The sequence below is a fragment of the Meriones unguiculatus genome, chromosome 6 (genome assembly GCF_030254825.1).
Source record: "Meriones unguiculatus strain TT.TT164.6M chromosome 6, Bangor_MerUng_6.1, whole genome shotgun sequence".
Taxonomy (NCBI): Eukaryota; Metazoa; Chordata; class Mammalia; order Rodentia; family Muridae; genus Meriones; species Meriones unguiculatus.
Window position 1 is genome coordinate 66,588,394 of NC_083354.1, and position 24,260 is coordinate 66,612,653.

The window sequence follows — 24,260 nt, forward strand, 5'->3', positions numbered from 1 at the left end:
ACCTTGCTCTGATCCAGGGTTTGCTGTGCATGTCTAAACCACTTCTCCAGCTGCCATGTTTTTCTGAAGCTGGTGGCAAAAATCCCCTTTCTGGGGCCAACTCCTCCGCAATCGCCCTGATGTGGTAGGGCTCAAATCCGCAGCAGCCGCCAATGTACCTGACCCCAGGTTGTAGGCCTCCCTGGCATATTTTTGAATATCCCATCTGGTCGCAACTCTGGGCTCCAGGCCTGTAATACATGTAATACGTCGGTTTTGACATTTCTTTTACCATGTCTGCTGTTGTTTGAATGTGAAATGTCCCCTATAGGTTCATGTATTTGAATACTTGGTCCCTAGCTGCGGACTATTTGGAAATGTTGTGAAACCTTCAGAGATAGAATCTTGCTGGGGGAAGTTGGTCACCTGGAGCAGGCCTTGAAGCCATGCCCACTCCCTTCCTCACACTCTGCCACCCTGCCTTCACACCACAAGGGACTCCATCCTTAAGCTGCTTCTCCTTGGATATTTGGTGAAAACAACCAGCAGAGCAACCAATGCAGCCCTATGTTCAAACGGCAGGTTAATTCTTGGCTGGTTGGGCTTTTCCTCCATACCAACCCCACCCCAGTTAAAAACAAAACAAAACAAAAATAAAACACAACTACTATACATTCTAGAAAAATTATGTGCGCTTTAAATAGCATCTGTTTGGTTAATGCTGAAGTTTTTTTCTTATGTCTATTTCCTAGTTGCCAAACCCTACCCTACCATGCCTTCCCTCCATCATCCTCTGTCCAGCTATAGACCCAGAACAGAGTCAGGTGACCCAGAGCCAGCAGGCCAAAGACTGAACCTTCAAAAGGTTCAGGAGGTTGAGGAGAAGCAGAGAGACAGTGAGGAAGGCCAGGACAGTGAAGCCAATAATTACCCAGTGCTGAGTCTCGCTGGTGACCACTGGGTAAATCCGAGCAGCCATCTGCCTGCGAGAGAGTTGGCTACCCAACTGTCTCTAGCCCTATTTCCCCAGCATGTTTCAGCCTGGTCTCTCTTGTGGGAGGCAGCATATACTAAGCCACTGTCCCCTTTTTCTCATCTCATGTTATATGGCCCCCTTAAACCTCAGAAAGCAAACCCCACAGTAAGGCATGCTGTGAGTCCCCCTCTTGCCTCACAGAAAGCCCAGCATGCAGATGGCAGAGTGTTGCCTGGACTATAGTGTGATAGCTTAAACCTCTGACAATCTACATGGAGGAAATGAGGGCATAGAGTAGCCTGCTCCAGTTCCTCTAAGACCAGCCTTACCTCTGCAATCAAGAAGTCCACATTTTTTCCTGGCAAAAACTTCTAGCTGTACTCGAAAAAGGTTTTTGATTCTAGTTTCATCCTTGTGGTATTTGTACAGTGATGTCTGACAGATGGCCCCTGCCACCAAAGCATTCCCTTCATCAGACACCTCCCTGGCCAGGTCACAGGCAGCTGCATTTACGTCTTCCCACTGAGAGCAAGAGAAGAAACATGTAAAGTAACATGTAAAGTAAAGTAACGTGTAAAGTAAAACAAGTCAGAAAGGGAGCAGAGGGCAGGTCAATCCGGCAAACTGCAATTCAAGAAGAACTGAGTGTAAACTCTTCTGTTACCAGTGACTGGTGTGTGTGTGTGTGTGTGTGTGTGTGTGTGTGTGTGTGTGTGTGTAGTGGGGTTTGTACTTGTGAAGGTCAGAAGTCAACACCAGGTTGCTCTCCATGTTAATTTCTGAGAAAGGGTCTTTCGCTGAGTCTTGATCTCAGGGGTTTACCTAGGTTGGCTGACCAAAGAGCTCCAGAGATCTGTCTGCTTTGTCTACCCCCACCCCTGGTAATTATTGTTACTATAAACACTGGATTTTTTAAACATAAATTTAGACTAATTATGAGATATAATGACTCACTTCCTGTTGTTTTTATTCTTCTCATGATAATGATGATGACGATGATGATAATGTATATGGGTATTTTGCCTGTTTGTATGTCTGTGTACCATATGTGTGCCTGGTGCTTTTGGAGGCCAGAAGAGGACATCAGATCCCCAGGGATTGGCATTACAGACAGTTATGAGCCACCATGTGGGTAGCTGGAATTAAATCTGGGTCCTCTGGAAAAGCAACAAGTGCTCTTAACCATTGAACCATGCTTCAGTCCCACCACATTGGATTTTAGTAACTCTGTTTGTTTCCCTCTACAGATCATTAGCCTCTTCAGAAGAGAGCCTAAGCCTTTTTGTCATATTTCTACTTAGCATAGAGAACACCATAATTATAGTTCATGGATATAAGCATACACACAGCACACACTGATTCCCACTGAATGCAGTTTTTTTCAAGTGAACATGAGCATCCAGAACAGTCACTTATCAGCTGGCTTTGCAAATGTTTCCCCTTCCGTCATTCCATCTGTTCCTCCTGACAGGTCTGAACATAGCACTATTTATTATCTTTTTTCCAGAGTTAAGGCCAGTGTACCATGCAGGGATGGTCTTAAATGAAGTCACACAGACAGAAAAGTTGGGTACCAAGCTTGATTTTTGTCATTTGTAGGTCAGTGCTAAATTCCCAAGGACCTCTCTGTCTCCAGAAAGACAATACAGAATGAGAAAGAACAATATAGACTCAGAAGGTTAAAAAATTAGTCAAATGTCCCTCCTCCATAAAATACCTCTGAAAGGATCCCTTACCCTTCCAACAGTCTGTTCTGTCATCTTCCACCTAAACTGACGATATTGTGTTTCACACATATGTCCATGTAATGATGGAAGTCACCAGAGTTGGATGTTATCTGGTTACAAAGTATACAGTAGCACAGAAGGCCAGTTTCCCCACCTCCCATGAGAAGGCTCTGCTCCTGGCAGCTGCTCCTCATCCATACCCCAGCTACCTTGTTTTCCATATTGTCCTCAGTTGCAGAAAAGGTGAAGGTCTGCAAGACATCAGCTCCTGCTCTCAAGAATTTTCTGTGAAGCTAACAAACTGCCAAGCAGTTGAAATTGCAATTACAAAATAGAATTTCAGAAGTTTATATTCTCAGTAGCAGTGCCTTCCCTTTATTCCCTCCCCACCAGACCCAATTCCAATCCTAGAACTGATATACAGGTTAAAGTCAGTGTTGTTACAGGACAGTTTGCACTATGGAACATCCCATAGGGTCCTGCTGATGGCCCTCAAGTGCGTTCCATGCACTGATTTCATTCATGTGAGCATAATGCAATGCAAAAATGGCATCCTTGAGGATGCCTGAGGCCTGGCTGGTCCATGTCCCCTCATCCTTGTTTAGAGTTTATTCACACAGCAATGTGTGAAGGATGATGCTGGCCCATTATTGCCAATGTGGGAAGAGTGAAGAAGCTCACACACAGGGCCTGTGCCTGATACCCATAGCAGGTTGGTTTAACAGCAAGTGTGAGAGTCATGTGGCAAGCAGCCCTGTTGCCCCTAGTGTCTCAGAAAGTCACTCCTCTGTGGCTAGAGATGTAGCTCAGTTGGTAGAATGTTTCCTTAGCATGCATAATGCCCTGGCCTTGATCCTCTGCACCTGGTAAAGCAGGTGTGGTAGCTCACACCTGTAGTCTTAGCTCTCAGGTAGAGGCAGAAGGGTCAGAAGTCTGAGGTCACCCTCAGCTACATAGCTAGCTTGAGTCCAGCCTAGGATGCATGACATCTTGTCCAAAAAAAGAAAAAAAAAAAAAAGGGAAAGGAAAAAAAAGTAAAAATGTCCCCCTTCACTACATCTTTACCCCACCATCACCTCCTGGTAATAAGAACAAAGTGAAGAATTCCTAAGAGGCACTAGAGAAGCAAAACTATTCTGTTCTCCATGAAAAGTGGGTGTCTGAGCAATCCGGGGAAAGAGCAGAAATGGCCACAGAGCTCTAATGATGCCTAGGCAGCTCAAGGGGGTAAACTTATCTGTCTTCACAACTGACGCACACCCCCGCCCCAAGTGGCAGACAAAGGAACATGTTCTCAATGAAGTCAAGGAACATGTCTAGGGTCACACAGCTGGCCTGGGGAAGAATCAAGCAAGGATGCCATTTTTGCATTGCATTATGTTCACATGAATGAAATCAGGTTGACTCAGAGGCTGCACTTCCAGTGTGTGTCTCGATCTCCCATTGCATTCTTTGGTTTTATTTCCCCTGCTGTAGGAGAGCAAGGAAAATCAAAAAAGCCAGGTAGAGTTAAAGCACCAATGTGATGTCACCAATCAAATCACAATGGTTTCTATTCCAACTCATTTATTTTTATTTTTACCATATCAGGAAGGTGAATGGTGGCTGTTCCTTTCTTTGCACTAGATTTCCCTTGGCCTGGCTGTCTGCATCATTAAGCTGGTGATGGCTATCAGCCATTATCACTGTGGTCATAATTGCTATCTACCGTGCAAAACCATCAGCAGGATGAGTCTAAAGCCACTGATGATTTTTGCTAACTTAAGGAAACTCTTAGATAGCTACAGGGAAATAGTCAAGGAATGAAGACTGAGCTGTATATCTTTCACAATGCTTGTTCAAGAAGATATGATTGGAAAGAAAGAGAGAGAAATAGAGAAGGAAACAGATAATTTCCTTGTGCTTCAGTACACACCCTGACGTGGCTTCCACTTGTTGGCAGTTTTGCAAGGGAAACAGTTCTTAGAAATGCTTGCTATTATTCCTTGATTTTTCTCTCACTGGTGTCTAAGCTAACTGTTACTTGCATACATACACACCCTGGGTGAAGTGGGCACTCACCTGCGCTTGGATGCTCTACTACTGCTTCTGGAGTCCAGAGCCCTGCCTTCACGAAGCCTCCTTTCTCCAGAGTGAGGAGGAAGCTGCCATCCCCCACCACAACCTCCCCGCTGTCCAGTTGCTCCAAAATGCCCTGCGGAGAGAACAGGGACTCACCACGCTCTCTGTACACCACATCTTTTCTTTTCAAATTTATTTTCTAATGTTAGGAATGGTGGCCTGTCTTCTTCAGGCAGTTGTTCTGCTAAAATTACGTCTAAGAGCATTTCAGAAGACATTCCTGGTCAATCTAAATACCTATTTTGTGCACTCAATAAGTTATGGGTACTTTTTTTTTTTCAACTAACATTTTCTGTGTTAAACTATCCTGAAAGTGTTGATTAACCTGATAGTCATTTCAGTGTCTCATGCCCTCTCTTCTTTGCTAATGTATTAGGGTTTGGGGGGCACAATATCTTCAATTTAAACAAACTTCCAAATTCATATGCTCCCTGGCTGTTGGGCATGGCCCTGTCACACCACTGGCTAATGAGACAAATGGAAGCCATTTTGTTTCTCCTTTCCTTTCTGACTGGAATGTCGTTATGACACCTAGATGCGGAGCCATCTTGTAGCCATGACACTGTCAGCTGCACTCAATGTACAGTGGAACCAAGTGGTTATGTAGTTTTTCATGACAGCCTATAGCAGCAACAGCAGGCACACATGGGTCACCTTGTTAGGTGAGAGATGCAAGCCATTTCCTTGTGTTAACCAATTTGAGAATCAAATTTAATAGCACACATCAAACAGTCCTTAAGGGGAAACTATTATTCCAGTGTCCTAACTTAGGTCTCTTCTTCTTGCACCCAGTCTTACAACTTGTGTCTCTAAAGCATTACTTGGATTCATTTCCCTACTGTCACAGCCACTGAATTATTGAATGATCTTAATGTACCTCTTATCTGTTATTGTCCTTTCCTTATGTGCTAACAACTTCAGTATCTTCATCCATGGGCCTACCTGTCCAACACTGTCTGGTCACTTGCCTGTTTCACTTTGATGGTAAGATGTGCAGGGGCAGATGACATAGTTTATTTGTCTCTATCTCTCCCACCTCTACCAGCATCTAATAAAGGAGAGATTCTTAATGAACTATACATAGGTTCTGAATAGTTCTGAAAACATCAGATGCATAAGTGATAGAATCTGTGTACTGAGAAGCAAAACCAAACAATCTTTAATAAAAAAAGTAGCAGGCTTAACAACAACAACAAAAAGTAATGCAGATTTTTGACTGTGTCTTTGTGAGACAGGATAGAAGATCTGACATTTTCATTTCTTATCTGGAAGTTTGTCCAATATTTTATTTAAAGATTTATATTAAATTTTATTTGTGTGTATGCATGTTTGTGGGCATGTGTGTGCAGTGACCTACAAGGCCAGAGGGCATCAGATCTCCTGGAACTGATTTCAGGTGGTTGTGCCTAACATTTGGGCTGGAAACTGAACTCAAGTCCTCTGTAAGAGCAGCAAGTACTCTTTAACTGCTGAACCGCCTTCCAAGTCCTTTGCCCAACATTTTAAATTCTCCGTTTTCTTCATTGTCATTATCAAAATAGTTAATTATTGATATATGAACCCATCTCTCATCTTAATTCTAATGACAGCTTCAAGTGACAAGGACAGGGAGAATCAAATGCAGAGAACGTAGATTTTCCTGCAGCCACCTTGCCTTCTTATTCACTCTCCATGTTTGGCAGTGTACCTGATCAGATAGTGTGGGCTCAGAGTTCCTTTATACCTCTGTTTTGACTATATCAACCCCAGCACTTCTGGATTTACCATCTGGGCTCAGGATGAGGCTGTTGATCCTAGAGGAGGCCATTTGTCCCGACACAGAGTCAGTCTACTCAAACCCCCGTCTGCCAGGCTTCTCTGGCAGGGCAGCTTTGGGGAATGGGGGGGAGGCATCAGTTGTTCAATTGCACAACAGCAGGCAAAGGCACTGATGCCCTGTGCCTGTAGCTGAGGAGGGATAGACCCTACTTCACTTCCAGGGATATCTTTACAGGGTCCAGAATGCAACAGCTGTGCTGGTTCAGAATCAGGGTCCCCAGAGAAATGGGAACAGAATGTTTTCATAACCTTCTTGTTTGTTTGTTTGTTTGTTTGTTTGTTTGTTTGAGACAGGGTCTTACTATGTAGTCCTGGGTAGCCTGGAACTTACTATGTAAACCAGGTTTGCCTCAAACTCAGAGATCTATCTGCCTTGGCTGCCTGAGAGCTGGGATTAAAGGCATGCATCATCACACTGGCCCCTTAACACCTTTTTAAAAAGTGAATAGCTAGGAGTACAGCCTTTAATCCCAGCACTTGGGAGGCAGAGGCAGCTGGTCTCTGCAAGTTTGAGGCTGGCCTGTTTCAGGGAGTTTCAGGCCATGCAAGGCTACAAAGGTGAGACCTTGTCTGAAAAAAGAAAAACACTCTTATAAAATTAAAATGAAAACGTGTGTTATGGGCTAGAAAGATGATTTATTAATTAAGGGTGCTTGCTGCCAAACATTATTACTGAGTACAATCGCCAACAGAGTTTAATTACTTGGTCCCAATTGTTAGAAGGGAGAACCAATTTCTGCAAGTTGTCCTTTGACCTCTACAGGTGCAACATAGGATGTACATGCCCATAGACATACACAATAAATGAATGCATACATAAATGTAATAAAATTATTTTTAAAAGCAAATTATAAAAAAACTAGCACAGCATTACAGAAGGAAGGCAACACAGTGTTCGTCCCCTTTAAAAGGAGTCTTTTTATTAATCTCATTTCCTTCCTACATTTTAGCTATTGTCATAAGAAGAGCATCACTCAAAAAACAAACAACCAACAACAAAAACAATAACAAACACGACCAACAAAAACAGTAACAAACAATAACAAAACCCATCTTTTAAGACCCTGACTGGACAGGTCCTCTGCTGGTCTGGCTGTAATTACTGTTAGGGTGGGTCTGTGATGTGTAGACTCTCCCATTCCTCCCTCACTTGGAGCTGTTAATGGCTAACAACTTAGTTGGTGACTGAACCTGAACTTCACTCTTTGTGTCACCTCTGTTCCCAGTTTCTTAGCATTTGTAAAGCAGAGGTGCATGCTTCCAGCCTCTACTGCCCCCAGAACTCTAAATTATGTGTCCGGGTGAGCTGTTCTGGGGGCTCCTGGGAGGCCCCTTCTCCAAGTTCATGCCTTTCTGCTTGTTTGGCTACCCCTTGCTCTCACATGTCCTCAGTGCTGTGGGAAGCCACTACCAGGGAAGGGCCAGATGTGAGAGTGTCTGCTGCAGGCAACAGAGGGGACCCCCATACCCAACCCTGTGAACTGCACAGTAGCCTTTCTTCATACAGGACAGGTGTGAAGCCCAGGGCCAGGTTGATGCACTTCCCAAACCTTAGGGAAACTGACAGGAACACCCGCAAGGGAACCTCCAAGGGGCTACAATGTGCACCCTCTCAACTGAGAAAAATGAGGGTTCTCTGAGTCCAAGAGCTTGACCTCAGATCTCTCTTTTGTGACCACTGACGCTTTGGGCCTCACTTTCCAGCAAATGCAGAAACTCTGGGTTGGTTAAAGGCTTTAAGAAAAAAAAACAGCAAACCAAGTAATCCAATTAAAAAATGGGGAACAGAGCTAAACAGAGAATTCTCTGTAGAGGAATATCGAATGGCAGAGAAACACTTAAAGAAATGCTCAACGTCATTAGCCATTAGGGAAATGCAAATCAAAACGACCCTGAGATTTCACCTTACACCCATCAGAATGGCCAAGATGAAAAACTCAAGTGACAACACATGCTGGAGAGGTTGTGGAGAAAGGGGAACCCTTCTCCAGTGCTGGTGGGAATGTAAACTTGTACAACCACTCTGGAAAGCAATCTGGGGGAGGGGAGGAGGGAAGGGCTTATGGGGAGATACAAAGTGAATAAACTGTAATTAATAAAATTAAATAAATAAATAAATAAAATATTTGTTAATTTAAAAAAAAAAGAATGCTAATCCACCTGCGATCCGGTAAACTGAGGCTCTGGGCCGCCAGTCCCTCTGTCGTGCTAAGACCTTAGGTTTAGCTAGTAGTTGAGGCACAGTTCCAACTTCTTAAAGAAGGGAAGAAGGTCTGAAGGACACTCACCTTCTCGACCCGCGGGCCTCCCGCTGGTGCCATGTAGCCGCTACTGTGCAGGCACAGGTCCCGGTGGCACCGGTCCCGGAAGCGCAGCGGTGCAGGAGCCCGCCCCTCCGTGGGAGGACTCACCCCTACTCCCATATCCACCCCATCCCAAGCTGCCTCCAGCCTAGGGCCGTGGTCTGTCTGTCTTCGCCATGCTCCGCTCCGGCTCGCTGCGCTTGAGGAGCCTTGCGCTGCGGGGCTCCCCCGGGCGCTGGACCGCCGCCGGCTTCCGGGAAGGGTGAGTGCTGTCTGCCGCGGGGTACGAGGAGGCTTCCAGGAATGGGCTCCCGGGAATGGGCCGTGATTCTCCCGGGGTTACCTGCTAATTACCAGGTAAAACTATGCTTCTCGCTGGCCCCATCCCCCAGCCAGTCAGTGGTGAGCAGTGTGTATAGGTCTCTAAGAGTCTACGGTGCTCAAAGAGCTGAATGCTCTTGTCTCTGGTTCCCTCGCACCTTGCTGGTAGTTGTTATCATGTTTTGTTTTTAATGATTAATATGTCTTCGAGGTTATTCTATACCAGGGCTTATTGATTTACCTTAGTCTTTTTAATGGCTGCATAGTTTTTGATCTTATCAATATTCTATAATATAATTAAGCAGCCTACTCATTATCAATTAGACTGCTTCTGGTTGGTTGTTAACCACGGAGAACATGACTCTGATATTTTTATGCACATATGTTTGGGCATTGTTTTTGTTTTGTTTTAAATCGTTTTTTTTAAATAAAATTTAAATATTTTGTTTTGTTTGTTTTGATGAAATTAAAAACAGCGAAGTTCCTGTGAAATTCGGATACCCCTCTGCTGGGTACTTGTTTCCCACATCTTCCTTGGCTCCCAGAGTAGGGTTGTGAAACCGAAAGAGAGATGTGATTTTCCTGTAGTGTCTGTCTGTATGTAAACAAAGCTTGACAGTGTCTTTTGACATTTCTGTCCTGATGTCATTCCTGACATCATCCATGGTGGCAAGATGGGGTTTCTGTTCACAGCCTCACTCAACAAACACTATTGTGACCCAGTTTTATATCCTACGGTCTGCAAAGGCAGTTGTTGAGTTGCACCCGGCCATCCCTGCATCAACAGATGTTTACATGGTGCCTGTGGTGTGCGGAGCAGATATGGCTCCATCAGACACAGCAACTGCCTGTTGAGCACAATTTCCTCATCAACAAAGGTAGAACACTAATACTGCTCCGCCAGGCTCACAGGAAAGCCATAAACTACGAGTGAGTGAAGGAACGCATGGAGAGATCTGTAAGCTATAAGGCATCACAGCTGGGACACTGCACCTAATATGGAAGGAAATAGAGAGGCATGGATCATCTGTTAATGTGCTTAAAACTCCTTATTCAAATACTGTGTAACATTAAAGTCTTTACTCACTACTGTGTGAGTGTGTATATGCCATATGCAGATTATATATATGCATATATTACACATAATGAATATATTGAGAGAAATCACAAATGTCACTTCTCTTCTAAGAACTGTAAGACAGGCTGGCTGTGGTGGCAAGAGCCTGAAATCCCAGCTCTGGGGAAACTGAGGCAGGACAATATCAACCTCAAGGCCATCTTAGGCTGTGTAAGATACGTACTGAGACTCTGTCTCAAAAGCAGAGCAACAAGAAAGAGAGAATTCTAAGAGTTCTTTCTACAAGTTTGGCAACTTTTCTGTCAGTTTGAATTGTGTGTATGAATACAAAGTCACACCCCATGTTGCTAAAACTATGAAGAATATGTGAGTTTAGCTCCAGAGTGTGCTAAACCTATGAAGAATATGTGAGTTTTGTCCGACAAACCTTGAAGGCAGGTTAGAATTTAGACATCAAGACATTCAACAATTTAATCTTCATCAGACAAACATATTGCTTTTTCCCAAATAAGGTGTAATATGACAGACACAGCAGCTACTGTCATGTCAGTTCGAGGCAAGTTCCTGCCCACTTTTTTTCTCAAGTTAAACATATTCTTAAGCCTGTACTGGTTGCTCATGCCTTTAATCCTAGCACTAGGGAGGCAGAGGTTAGGTAGATCTCTAAGTTTATTCTTATTTATTTATTTATTTATTTTGGTTCTGTGAGACAGGGTTTTTGTGTAGCCCTGGCTGTCCTGGACTTGCATTGTAGACCAGGCTGGCCTCAAATTCACAGAGATCCATTTGCCTCTGCCTCCTGAGTGCTGGGATTAAAGGCATGTACCACCACAGCCCAGCTGGATCTCTGACTTTAATACCAGCCTAGTCTACATAGCATGCTCCAGGATGGCCAGGGCTAAACAGAGAAACCTCGTCTTGAAAAACAAACAAAACAAAAATAAACAAACAAAACAACAATCCTCAAACAACTTTTGGATTTGGTGACCAAATAAAGCATGGAGAATCTTCCCAGAATTCTTATTAATTCACTCTGTGACTTTCTATGTTAGACACTAATGGAATAAAGAGATTTATAATTAGGGGAAAACATAAGAACTAAGCAATTAATGAATCACATTCTTGGGCTGGAGAGATGGCTCAGAGTTTAAGAGCTCTGGCTGCTTGCCCTTCTAGAGGTGTTGAGTTCAATTCCCAGCAATCACATGGTAGCTCACAACCATCTATAATGAGATCTGCAAGCATACATAGAGGTGGAATACTGTACACATAATAAATCTTTTTTTTTTAATCACCTTCTTCAGCCATGTTTCACAGCATTTACTAAATGTCCTTTGTGTTAAGGAGAGCCAGACTCTTAGGGCTTCTTCACATGCAGCCTCAGAGCCTTTCAGAACCTGGCCTTCCCTGAGCTGAGTGCCCCTGCGGCCTGAGAGCCATCATGTCCCATCTTGCCTGCTTCACTCTTCCTCATGTGCTGCTATTATTCGTTCCTGTAACTCCACCCCTTCCCCCAGGGAGCTTCATTGCTGCAGTGGCCACATTTTTAGTTCTGCTTGTTCACTTTCCTGGGTCTGTTGTAAGCTTCAGAGATCTGAGGCCCTGTGTGTTCAGCCCCATGCACGGCAAGAGCACAGGAAGTGTTTAATAAGTAAAGAGGAACATGTGGCAATGACAAAGAAGAGCACTACCCTGCCTAAGAGCCCTGCCAATGCTAGAATCCCATCATGTAGGCACTTGTGTAGGGAAGGCATGCCGGTGTAGGGCTGAGATCAGATGTACGTACTGTGGGCATCAGGAGGGAGCTGGGATCAATGATGAATATGTTATTGACCTTGACTTCAAAAGGCTCACAGTGCAGTTGGTAAGGTCATCCTGCAAACTGATGACAGCTGAGAGAGGAGGATGTTTCTCCATCCATTTCTCTTTAGCCTGGAAAGCACTGGAGAGAAGAGGATCCACAGGTACCAAACTACATAAAGAGTAGGGCTTTTTCACAGATTAAATGAATGAGAGTGTGTTGGGGCGCAGGCATGTGCAGACCAGATGTTGGGTGTCTTGTTCAATTGCTCTCCAAATTGTTTTTTGAGACAGAGTCTCTCACTGATTAGGCCAGGAAGGCTAGCTAGCAAGACAAAAGGTTTTTCTTGTCTCTGCTTCACTGGTGCTAAGATTACCAGTGGGAGCTATCATGCCCACCTTTGTTTGATTCTTGGCATCAAACTCAGGCCCTCGGGCTTGCACAGCTCCATGTTACCATGTGCCAGCTCCAGAGTGTGCTTTTCAAATGAGGAAAATGATGTCTAGATTGAGAAAGAAACAGCCGCTTCTGCTTGGTACTGCTCATTTCCTTTAGCTACGGTTGGTTTAGGTCACCCAGTCAAGGTTCAGATGGCCCAGGTTTCTAAGTTCAAATTGAAGCCTGTAGGTGTGAGGTTCCAGAGACAAGCAGGAGAGGGAACCTGCTATCTTCATGTGAGTCATCATATAATACTCTCTTCCAGACAAGAAAGTCCATCCTCACCCCCAGAATGGAAGGACAAAGCAGAGACCGTGATCATTGGAGGAGGCTGTGTGGGCGTGAGTCTGGCTTATCATCTGGCCAAGGCAGGGATGAAAGATGTGGTCCTGCTGGAGAAGTCGGAGCTCACAGCTGGCTCTACCTGGCACGCAGTAAGGAGAGCACTCAAACTGTTCTGTGCCCTGAAAACTCTGCACAAGTTTCTCCCATTCACAACTCCCCATACTGAACTTTTCAGGGTATGGGACCCCCTCACCTCACCAGGAAGCATCCTGTCACCTGACTGGTGTGCTTCCAGGAAGTGGAAAGTCGTTATTTGGATGGACTTTATGTTAAACATAAAGTTCTGGATTCTGGATTCTGATACAGGCTTTGCCATTTTCTACCCCTGTAACTTCCAGAAAGCTTCTTCAGTTTCCATTTTCTGTTGCGTTCCACTTTCTGAGTTGGTTTTGCTTTGTATTCTGTAGCAAAGTTTCATCCTATGCATAGGCCATTGCTGTGGTGATGCAGCCTGTCTGCCCTGCACTAGAGATTTGCACACAGACACACACACACACACACAGACACACACACACACAGACACACACACACACAGACACACACACACACACACACACACACACATTTAATTTGAGGAAGATCTTGGCCTTGTTGACCATCTTGTTCCATAATCAGCATTCCTGTGGTGGGGAGAGGAAAAGGGAACTCTCTTCCAGGGCTTCTTGATGCTTGGCTGGGCACACACCCAAAACATGGGTCAGATGTCTGGATAGGAATGGATGTCAAGGCTGAATGTGTGTGAACGGTGTTGCCCAGTCTAGACTCAAGCTCAGTCAGTTGCAGTCAGCCCATGCACACTGGTCAGCCAGTGCTCCTGAAAAGACAGCATCAAATCCAACTCTTCTCCCTCCAATCCGTCATCCTCAGTGTGGGAGGGAGGATGGCCACCTCACACTATCTGTCCATAGTGGTCTTCCCACCACAGGTGTCTTCTGTCACTGTCACTGGTTCCCCACCGCCTTCCTCCTGTCTGCTGAAGCCTGTCTCACCTCCCAAACTGGATTTTCTATGTAGACTTCATGTTGTCCTTCTCTATTTTTTCCTTAGTGTGCGACTTAGGGTTACTATCATTGTGATGAAACAGCAAATGTGAAGATCCAAAAGCAGCTTCGAGGAATAGGTTTATTTCACTTACAGTTTCATATAACAGCTCATCATCAAAAGCAGTCAGGTCAGGACCCTGGAGGCAGGACCTGATGCAGAGGCCTTGGAGGGGTGCTGCTTGTTGGCTTGCTCCTCATGGATTTTCCATTTTGTCACAGCATGCATTTTATTATCACTCAAATCAAAAGGGCATCATGATCAGTGTATTATTTCTATTGCTGTGAAGAGACACCACCACCATGACAACGCTTATAAAGGAATGCACTTAAGTTTTAGTCTATTGCCATTATGGCAGGAAGCATGGCAGCATGTAGCCAGATGTGGTACTGGAGAGGTAGCTGAGAGTTCTACATCCAAATCTGCAGCAAGCAGGAAGACAGAGTGAAAGCTGGGCCTGGTTTCGGCTTCTGAAACGCCAAAACCCACTCCAGTGATACACTTCCTCTAACAAGAGCACACCCACTCCAAAGGCCATGTCTCCCAATAGTGCCACTCCCCGTGAGACTATGGGGACCATTTTCGTTCAAACCCCCACATTCTCTCAGAAGGAGGTCATGAGGAAACAAAGCAGTCCTTTCCTTTCAGAGTTAGTCTTGGTCACAGACAGAAAACACTCAGTGGAACCTGAGCCTTAAAGAAAAGAGAAACTTAGCCAGGAGTACAGAATGCAACAGGAACAGTCAGGGGATAACTCTAAGAGGGGGCACGAAAAAGAGTAAGAAGCAGGGGGCAAGGGTTGTACAGGGGCTTTGAGGTTAACCAAGCAAGGACAGTTAGGCAGAGGCAAAGGGAACTAGGTTCCCAGGGGTGCATATACTGCCCCACACTTTCTGACAACTACATGGGGACAGGCAGATACACATTAAAATTGGAATGACTTATTTGTTCACTGATTTGGTGTAGCTTGCATTTCAGAGTAGATATACCAGAGTTAGATGTTCCACCAAGACAATATATGCACCTTAACCTGAACTCTTTTAAGCAAGCAGGCAAAGATTTTTAAGACAATAGTGTTATTTTTATAAAATTGTATTTGTTTCTCAGTCTCTCTCTTAACTTGGCTATCACAAAGATAATTGAGACTCTATTATTTTAACAAGGTTCACAGCCCAAGAACTGAGCAGTTATTACTCTATTCTTAACCCTCTAAGCTAATCTGGTTTCCTCCCGACATACATCCCAGAGACACTTGCACTTTGGAGGTTTCTCACTCCAGCTCCTTCTCCTGATCTCTCTTGAACCTCTAATAGTGGCTCAACTCCTTCTTCCTCCTCTAACTCCTCCTCCCCTTGCTGGCAGGAAGTCCAGCTCTATTCTCTTCCCTGCTCAGTGATTGGCTGTAAGCTGCTTTATTGGCACATCAACAGACAATTGAGGAGCAGTGCATGCACAACAGTAAGACAGGAGATTCTTAGAACAAGAATTGCAGCCAGACATAGTGGGTACATAAATCAGCATTTAAATTGTGCCTATTGTAGAATAGGCATAAACCTTATGTGAAATTAATTGTGTAAAATATTTTTCCTAATCAAAGATATATCAAAATAGTGGGGAAAGCACCCCAGCCCCTGTAGACAGGGCATTAAGCCAAATGGGGGACCACTATAGAGACCACTGGAGAGTCAACAGCAGCAGCTGGATGAGTTGTGACCCTTGGAGTAAAGGACAGGACATGTCCTGTCCTAAGAAGTGATTCTGGGAGCTTCTACAAAGTCCGTGAGCCTTCTCTGTAAGTAATGACATCAGGAAGTTCCCATGCCAAGAATTTTCAGCAGAGAGATATTTGAGGACAGGTTGAGAATGTGAAAAGTTGGAACAACAGCTAAATGGACAGGCTGTGAAGGCAGCAATCCCAAGGTCCTTGGAATGCAATATGTTTTCTGTGATGTAAGTGTCCACAAGGTACAGGAAATGATGTCTGGAAGACAGCACAGCCTGAGACCAGATGTGCAAAGTAGGATCAAGTCTGCAAATCCCTAGGTCTTGCTCACTTTAACAGGGTTTTCTCATCAGTACATGACAAACGGCATCAGAAGCAGTTTTGAGAACATGATTGCCCACTTCTGTGGGAATGACATCACAGCACATAAAGATCTAAAGAGGGAAGACCCCAGGTGCTCCATTTGGAGTGTTGAAAGATAATCTAGAACTTTCTGCATATTTACATACATAAGAAAGAAATTAAACTTTACTAATAAAAGTAACATCTGATATGATTGACATATTGCTTCAGATTCCAAGTTTTGCTGGGAGCAGGTTATCATTGCATTGTGGGCTTGACTGATTGCTGTGTGAGGCCACCATTGTGACTAGCTTCACTGAGACTTTAAGAAGTCTAGTGTGTGAGGAAAGGAAGAGGAGGGGGTTGAGGTTGAGAGTAGCACTATGGAAAGACTTGTTACCTGCAAGTAATGACAAGGGTTGTGAGATTTAAGCATGTGTTTCTTTTGCGAAAAGGCAAGTGTCCCAAATGTGCTGACCTTTGTTAGTAAACCAAATGGATGTGGGTGATTTCTACATAGCAAATATATAAGCTTTAAAAGATATGTTTGGAAAAAACTTCAACCCAAAATTTACCCTGCCTACAAGATATGCAGGAGTAAAAATAGAGCAGAGATTGAAGGAATGTCCAACTAATGCCTGGCCCAACCGGAGACCCACCCCATAAGAGAAAGCCAGTCCCTGACACTATTAAAGATATTCTCTTATGCTTGCAGATGGGCACCTAGCATAGGTGTCCTCTGAGAGGCTTACCCCAGCAGCGGATAAAAACAGATGCTGAGAATGACAGCCAAACATTGAGTGAAGCATAGGCAGTCCTCTAGAAAAGTTGGGGGAAGGATAGAAGGACCTGGAGATGACAGGAGCTCTACAAGGAGACCAACAGAGCCCACAAACCAAGATCCAGAGGGCCTTGAGGAATCTGAAGCACCAATCAAGGACTGTATATGGACTGGACCCAGGCCCCCTTTACAGATGTAGCAGATGGGCAGCTTGAGCCTTTTGTAGGTCCCTTAGTAAAAGGAACGGGGCCTGTCTCTGACATGACTCCATAACCTGCTTTTTGAACCCTGCCAGGACACAGGGAAAAGGGGGAAGAAGGAGAGAGGGGAAGAGGGAGGGTGCTACAATCGAGATGTAAAGTGAATAAATAAATAAATGTGACTGCATTTACAAAAAAAAAAAATGTCTAGGAATGCAGTTTAACAGTAGCACACTTATGTAGGATGTGTGAGCAAGGCCCCAGGCTTAGTCCCAGCACTAGAGAAAAAAATAGGTGTGGACTCCTCCTTCCAGGTAAGGAAGATGCTTTAACAAGAGAGGACATCTGGCTTGCAAAAAGCTGTCCTGTTGGGAAGAAAGCATGTTAAAAGGCTTAGAAAATGTGGATATTATGGTTAGATTTTCTAATCTAAATCATATCTCTTAGGTAGAGGGCTCTCTCTGATGTGAGAGATAGAATTTTTAATTTTTTTCTGAAAAGGAATTCTAGTAGGATTTGTTCCCATTTATTTAAAATACAAAGAGTGGAGTGTGATATTTTCCAAGTTGTAGCAAGAACAGAGAGACAAGAGAATGTGATAGTCCACCTCAGACAGAAACCTTTGTGTAGGTCGATGCAGTGGCAAATCCTTGGGATAGAGGAGGAAGTTTAAAACAGAGTACATAGCCAAGAGGACACTAGTTCTACTTGGGTCCATTTTGGGTTGAGAGGCGTCTTGTGCCAAGTGCAAATGACCTAGGAAGAATGTTAGTTGTCAGTGCTAGTTAATAGCAGTTGTCACCTGGGAGACACACCTCTGGGCACATTTGTGAGAGAGCTGCTAGGTTGTGTTAATCAGGGTGGGAAGACCCACCTGAATGTGGGTAGCATCATGCCATGTGCCAGGGTCCCCAGCTGAATAAAACAAAACAAAACAAAACAAAACAAAACAAAAAACAAAACTGAGACCCAGAATTCATCTCTCTGCTTCCCAAGGGCAGAAGCAGAGAAATAACTCTTTCTTCTGTGCCTTTCCACCATGATAGACTACAATCCTCAATTGGAGGCAAAACAAACCCTTCATTCCTTAAGTGGCTTCTCATCTGAGATTTGTTCATAATGAGAAAAGAAACTAATACACAGAAAACTTGAAAGTTTAATGACAGAAAAGTGATGGTGGCGCTGACATTTAATCCTAGCAGTCTGTGGGCACAGGAAGGTAGATCTCTGAGTTTGAGGCCAGCCTGGTCTACAGAGTGAGCTCCAGGCCAGCCAGAGCTACACAGAGAAACATTGTCTTGAAAAACCAGGGAGGAGGATGAAGGAGGAGGAGGAGAAGAAGAAGAAGAATTACTTAATGCTAGCCTGGGCTACACAAGGAGACTGCTTAAAGAAAAAGAAATTAAAACAAACAAATGAATAAATAAATGAATGAGCCATCCTAGACATAAAGCAAGCCTAGAACCAGGCTGTATTTTCACAGTTTAATTTAGTGTATACACAGCTTAATAATGGGTTAATCACAATACTCTATCAAAAATGTGATTTATGAGCTTAATATTCAAAAGCTTTCTGGGACAATAAGTAAGACAAAAAATATTTAAACTATTTCACTCATCTCAAGCTCATTTAATGTTCTTTATAATCTCTATTAATATAGTAACCTATATTTACATGTTATGTGCATAAGAATATCTTAGTGGTTATGTGCAAACATCGAGTGTAAGTATATAAATAAAAGATTTGGAGGCACTGGGATACATGATTGCTTAGGTGAGTGGCTGAGTTTTCTGTGGTAGTAGAGGCCCCTGAAAGACAGGAAGGATTATTAGACTCAGGGATCACACCAGGAGTTGGTATCCAACACATTCCTCATTCTTTAGCACCCTTTGATGCTTTTTCTAACTCCTGCAGTTTTGTTTTTTGTTTTTTGTTTGTTTGTTTGTTTTCATACTTGGTAATCATCAGTGCACTACACGGAAAAATTTTCTTTCCTTGTTATTTTAAATTTATGTCAATAAGAATTTGCAAATTCTGAACTTACTCAAAAATGTATGTGTGTGTCCATGCATGTGTGCTTATTTGTTTGAGACAGGGTCTCATGTAGCCCAGGTTGGTCTTGAACTTACTATATAGGCAAGGATGACCTTGGACTCCTGATCTTCCTGCTTCTACTTTACTAGTACAGGTGTGAGTCCCTGAACCTCACAACTGGCTTCCAAGGGCTATGCTTCGGAAGGGTTCTGTCTCTTTCCTTTCTTCTTCTCTATCAACTCTAATGTTTTCTTTTTTCAAGTCAAAGCAGGGTCTCTTGCTAGGAAGGCCTCTCTGGCCTTACCAGAACCTGGGATTCTGAACCTATAAGCTACCTCTTCAGCTCCCTTCCTTCTTACATCCCAGCTCTGTGGCCTAGCATTTAACCATGTACCTGAAGGATAAAACCAATACTTTTTATCTTTCTCAAAATTTTCATTTACTATATCCATGTTGAAGTCACAGAACAGAAATACACCGTGTGTTCCACATGTCCATATGTCACAGAACAGTTATTTAATTAACAATAGACAGTATGCAAGATTTGAATAATTTGAATGCAGTAGAAGCATGATGTGGATAACTCTGAATTTTAAACACAAATTAAAAAACAAATTAACATTAAAAAGAAAACTGATAACTAGTTGTTATGGCTAGGAAACCCTATTTGCACTCTTCCTGATTGTCTAGCAACAAAGAAAAGAGAGAAACATGGCCTGTTGTTACATGGATATTCACTTTCAGTAAGAGGATTAACTTTTTCTTGGCTATGTGTTTTCAAAAGAATTTGTTCCCTAAACAATGTACACTGAGATAATTGTCTTTAAAGAGTACATGTGGTTCTTTCAGATGAAAATTCTTTAGCCCCTGATTTCTAGGGCAGAGGAACAAAGAATACACTCTATAGTAGAATATAGTGAATGTAGATAATGGAACCTTCTGGTGGCCTGGTGTGGTGGTCTGAATAGGAATGGTGCCCATAGGCTCATATATTTGAATGCTTGCTCATTAGGGAGTGGCACTACTTGAGAGGGATTAGGAGATGTGGCCTTGTTGAAATAGGTGTGACATTCTTGGAGGAAGTATGTCAGTAGAGGTGGGATTTGAGGTTTTAAAAGCTCAAGCCAGGCCTAGTGTCTCTCTTTTCTCCTGTTGCCTGTGGATATTTATATATAATTATGCATGCTACCATGCACCATACCATGATGATAATGGACTAAATTTCTGAAGGTGTAAGCCAGCCCCAGTTAAATGCTTTTCTTTTATAAGATTTGCTGTGGTCATGGTGTCTCTTCCCAGTAATAGAACACTGATTAAAATACCTGGATTCACCCAGAATATGGCTTACAAGACCTGCAGAAATAATCAAAGCTTTGATCAATACTAAAGAGCATTCATTTCCTCACAGAGTAGGTAGAAGATACATTGAACAGAATTGGGGTCAGTGGCAGATGACCCCAGAGATGTGTTTGAATGAGGAAATTTCATACACAGACTGAATATCAAACATATTAAAAGGAAAAGAGAGGATTTGTTTGGCCATGATTCAAAGACCCTGTCAGCAGTCCCTGTAGTGGAAGCATTTCTCTATTCTCACAGGAGCTGAGTTACACAGTGACTCAGGAAGCAGGGTGGGACTTTTGTCAGAAGCACCACTTGTCTGTATGTTAGATACTTCACCAAGTTTAGATACAAGCCTTTGGTTTCTGGTCTGTAAATGGTGGTTGACTAACTTTAATAGGAATAGTTTTGAATTTCAGAGAATCAAATTCCCATAGGAGAAAATTACAAATACTCCTAAGTAGATTTGAGTTTGAACAGATTGTATTCTGATGAGCTCTCCAAGATAAATTAGGTGAAAAATGAAACCCCAGAGACTTAATTAAGAAAACTCTTGTTTTGTGCAATTGCCTAGAATTCTTGGTCTGGATGCTACAGTGCATCTGTCAGAATTGATGGAAGGAGCTACAGCATTTCTAATATTTAGCAATTTTTCCAAAGAATAATTAATCTAATCAATACTTATTCAACAAATATGTGTAGGTGCTTTCTATTTGCTTTCAGAACAGGGTATATGAGTAAGTAAGTCTCTCACCTGTTTGCCATGCTCTAGTCACCAGAAGTTGTAGTTTGGAAAGGGGACAGAAGAGACTCCATTCAAATGCGAAGTGGAGATCAGATTAAGGACTTGCCAGTCCACAGGCCTTCTACTTTGGGGAGCATACCTGTGAGTTCCTAACTCAAATCCCTATCACTTGCCTCACCCAACATTTTCTAATACAAGTTCACTCTTGAAACTTTCTGAGCACTGGAGGGACACAAGTGGAAACTTATACCTGGCCTCTGATGGTTCAGAATACACAAATCTTGTTTCATTCACAAAGTTATTTGGAATACTGTGTAATATAATGTATATATAAAATGTCCAAGAAACAAATAGATTTTTTTTTGTTAAGACCAAGGTTCTCATAACAAGGCATTATTATATATATGCAAATATCCAAAATTTAAAAATTCAAAATCTATGTTTTTATTTTTAAATTACATTTAAGTAATTAGTTTTTTTTTGTATGTGTATGTGTATGCATGCACTTGCCATAAATGAGAGGACAATTTCTGGAGTTGGTTCTCTTCTCTTATTGCCCCGTGGGCTCAGGTTTGGTGGCAGGTGTCTCTATATACTAAGCCATCTTTGCTGGTCTCCAAACTCAAAATCTACATACTTCCAGTCCCACACATTTCAGATAAAAAGCAGTCAACAACAACATATATTCTGAAACTCCTGCCTAACTCACTCCATTTTACCCTTTTCCTCGTGACTTTTGGCTCTTCATGGACATGTCTGTTGGCTGGCTGTCACTGTGTTTGTATGGTTGAAGCTGCTTTGTATACCATGTGGTGAGCCATCTGTTCTAGGGTCTCACTGCCACAATGTGTCCTTTCCCTCATCTACCTGATCCATCTTCATGTCTTAGCTGCATTAAATTGCTTCTTAGTAGAGAAGTTATCAAAACTGTACAAAATAATCAACTTATTTCAGTATTTTCTTCCTTCCCTACTTTTAAGGCAGGTTTAACAACTTACTTTCACCCTGGGATAAACCTAAAGAAAATACATTATGACAGCATCAAACTTTACGAGCAGCTGGAAGAAGAAACCGGACAGGTAAATGCATTAATGTGAAGTGGTCTGTGAGGTCAGCCACTCAGATATAGAATGCATGTGCAGTGCTTGCTGTGGGAGAGAGAGAGGTTAAGGTAAGAACCAGGGTTGATTTTAACATCACTTTAAAGAGTATTATCTAGGTAATTGTTCTTTTCTTTTTAAGGAAGAGATAATAAATAGCAACTTTAAAAACTTTGTTTAGTCAGTTCCTATATCTAGAAAATAAAAAGTCATTGCTCCTAGGAAGTGGCATGCATGGGGTCTGACGGTGTGGCGACTGTCACCTGGCTAAGATGCCGTGCACCACCACCCCTCATCTTTACTTTTATCCCTTCTCATATTGTTTCCTAGTCTAAGATGAAAGGTTCCTTCATGTTCTTGTTCTTACTGATGGCCACTAAAGCTCCCAGAGTCTTCAGGATCAAGACTAAAGGCTTAGCAAGGTCTAAGTCACCCATTCTTAGCTAGGCCCTGTCTGACTTTCTAACATTTTCTCTTGCCTCTATTTCTTTCTTTTTTCTATCATTCTCAACAGCTTATAATTCTGGCATGTTCTGGAAACTCTTTGCTTTCTAAGCTTGTGTTGTTTTCTTCTTCCTGTTCTGACTGGAACCACCTTTCCCTCACCCTACAAAGAGAGCCAACCCCTTGTGCTCTAGCAGCATGTATGCACAGTTTTAGCACAGGTGTCCCACTGTCATTGATGCGTTAGTAGTTGGTCTTCCCTGCAGAGTGTGAGCAACTTGAAGGCCAGGACTGCTCTCTTTATTGTGACCTGGGGCTTCACCAAAACTTGTCAAATGGAAAGACTTTAAGAGATGCCAAATGAGTGTTAGCTGACGATCCTCTCATCATAGCAACACCTTGGTTCTCTGTAGTACCTCCTTAACCCTTCTGGCTTCTCCCTTGCCAGGTCCTGCTCCTCCAGCCTGTATTCAGCTGAACGCTTTTAACTGTTTATATGTTACCTGAATATCCTTTCATAAGGTGCAAATATCTTATATAATTATTTTACTCACCACATGAGAAATTTCTCTTTTACTCACTTGATTTTTCATTGTGCTGAAGAACTGTTTGAGTGCCTAAAAATAACTTACTTCTGGGCTTTTATTGAATTATTGCCACAGGTGGTGGGATTCCATCAACCGGGTAGCATCAGGCTTGCTACAACTCCTGTAAGAGTAGATGAATTCAAATATCAAATGACACGGACCAACTGGCATGCAACAGAACAGTATATTATTGAGCCCGAAAAAATCCAAGAGATGTTCCCTTTACTCAACATAAACAAGGTATTTATTTGAAGGGCAATTTCACTTTGTCAACTTGAACTAAAACATATTTTAAAGAGTTAACTAAAAGTAGAATGCACACATCTAGAATGTCAACATTAGATGATTGATGCTAGAATGTGGGCAAAGTACAAGGTGAGCTGTTATTAAATTATGTATGCAGGGCAACAGAAACCCTTTTTTTAAATTTCTGCCTGTGACAACTAAGAAAACAGTTCAATACCTTTCTCTGACCTTAGTCATTTCTCAAACTGAAGTGTTTCTACACACCAGCTGTCTACTGGGGAAAAACAACCTGCTATGATGATTCGAGAAAGGGGTTACTTAATTTCCAAAGTCAAGAAGCCCTGTGTTATATTTCCTCATATATCCCCTGGCTCCTAGCTGCACTTCCCTCTCAGACTGCACCAGATACAGATCTAGACTAACTTTGAATTTTATCAAGATAACCTGATTGACAGGGAATTTAATGTTTTCTTTTTTCTCCTGGATAATCATCTCTTTTTTACATACTGGTAGCAGCATTAACACTTACTACAGTAGTATTTATGTAACAGAGACCATGCTAAGCCCTTTCTATGCAAATTCTGGCTATTATGACCCAGAAAACAGAAGCTTAAATATTTTACATAGTGGGATGAGTTTGTTCCATTCAGAAATTCTAGAGGATGTTGTGCCTCCTGGGCATGGGTAGCCAGTGGGTTGTTCAGGGAAGGCAGCTATGTTTCCCAGCTAGTGAATAGATCAGTAGCTCCTGTTTCTGAGTTTGTATAAC

At 42.8% G+C, this 24,260-nt stretch overlaps 2 protein-coding genes across 3 annotated transcripts in view; one reads left to right on the forward strand and one right to left on the reverse strand.

The window, feature by feature from the left end:
* Positions 1-17: 17 nt before the first annotated feature.
* LOC110539649 (S-methylmethionine--homocysteine S-methyltransferase BHMT2-like) lies at positions 18-9,044 on the reverse strand. The gene is given in 5 exon segments (XM_060385575.1): positions 18-230; positions 1,285-1,477; positions 2,892-2,983; positions 4,744-4,876; positions 8,910-9,044. Coding segments are annotated over 5 exon segments (750 nt in total). The 3' UTR covers positions 18-33.
* A 4-nt stretch (positions 9,045-9,048) lies between these two features.
* Positions 9,049-24,260, forward strand: part of Dmgdh (dimethylglycine dehydrogenase) — an 88,786-nt gene continuing 73,574 nt past the window's right edge. For both annotated transcript variants that reach the window (XM_060385573.1, XM_060385572.1), the window contains exons 1-4: positions 9,049-9,186; positions 12,828-12,996; positions 22,095-22,193; positions 23,321-23,485. In XM_060385573.1, coding sequence (XP_060241556.1) covers positions 9,101-9,186; positions 12,828-12,996; positions 22,095-22,193; positions 23,321-23,485 — 519 coding nt within the window. In that variant the 5' untranslated portion in view covers positions 9,049-9,100. The remainder of the gene's footprint in view (positions 9,187-12,827; positions 12,997-22,094; positions 22,194-23,320; positions 23,486-24,260) is intronic.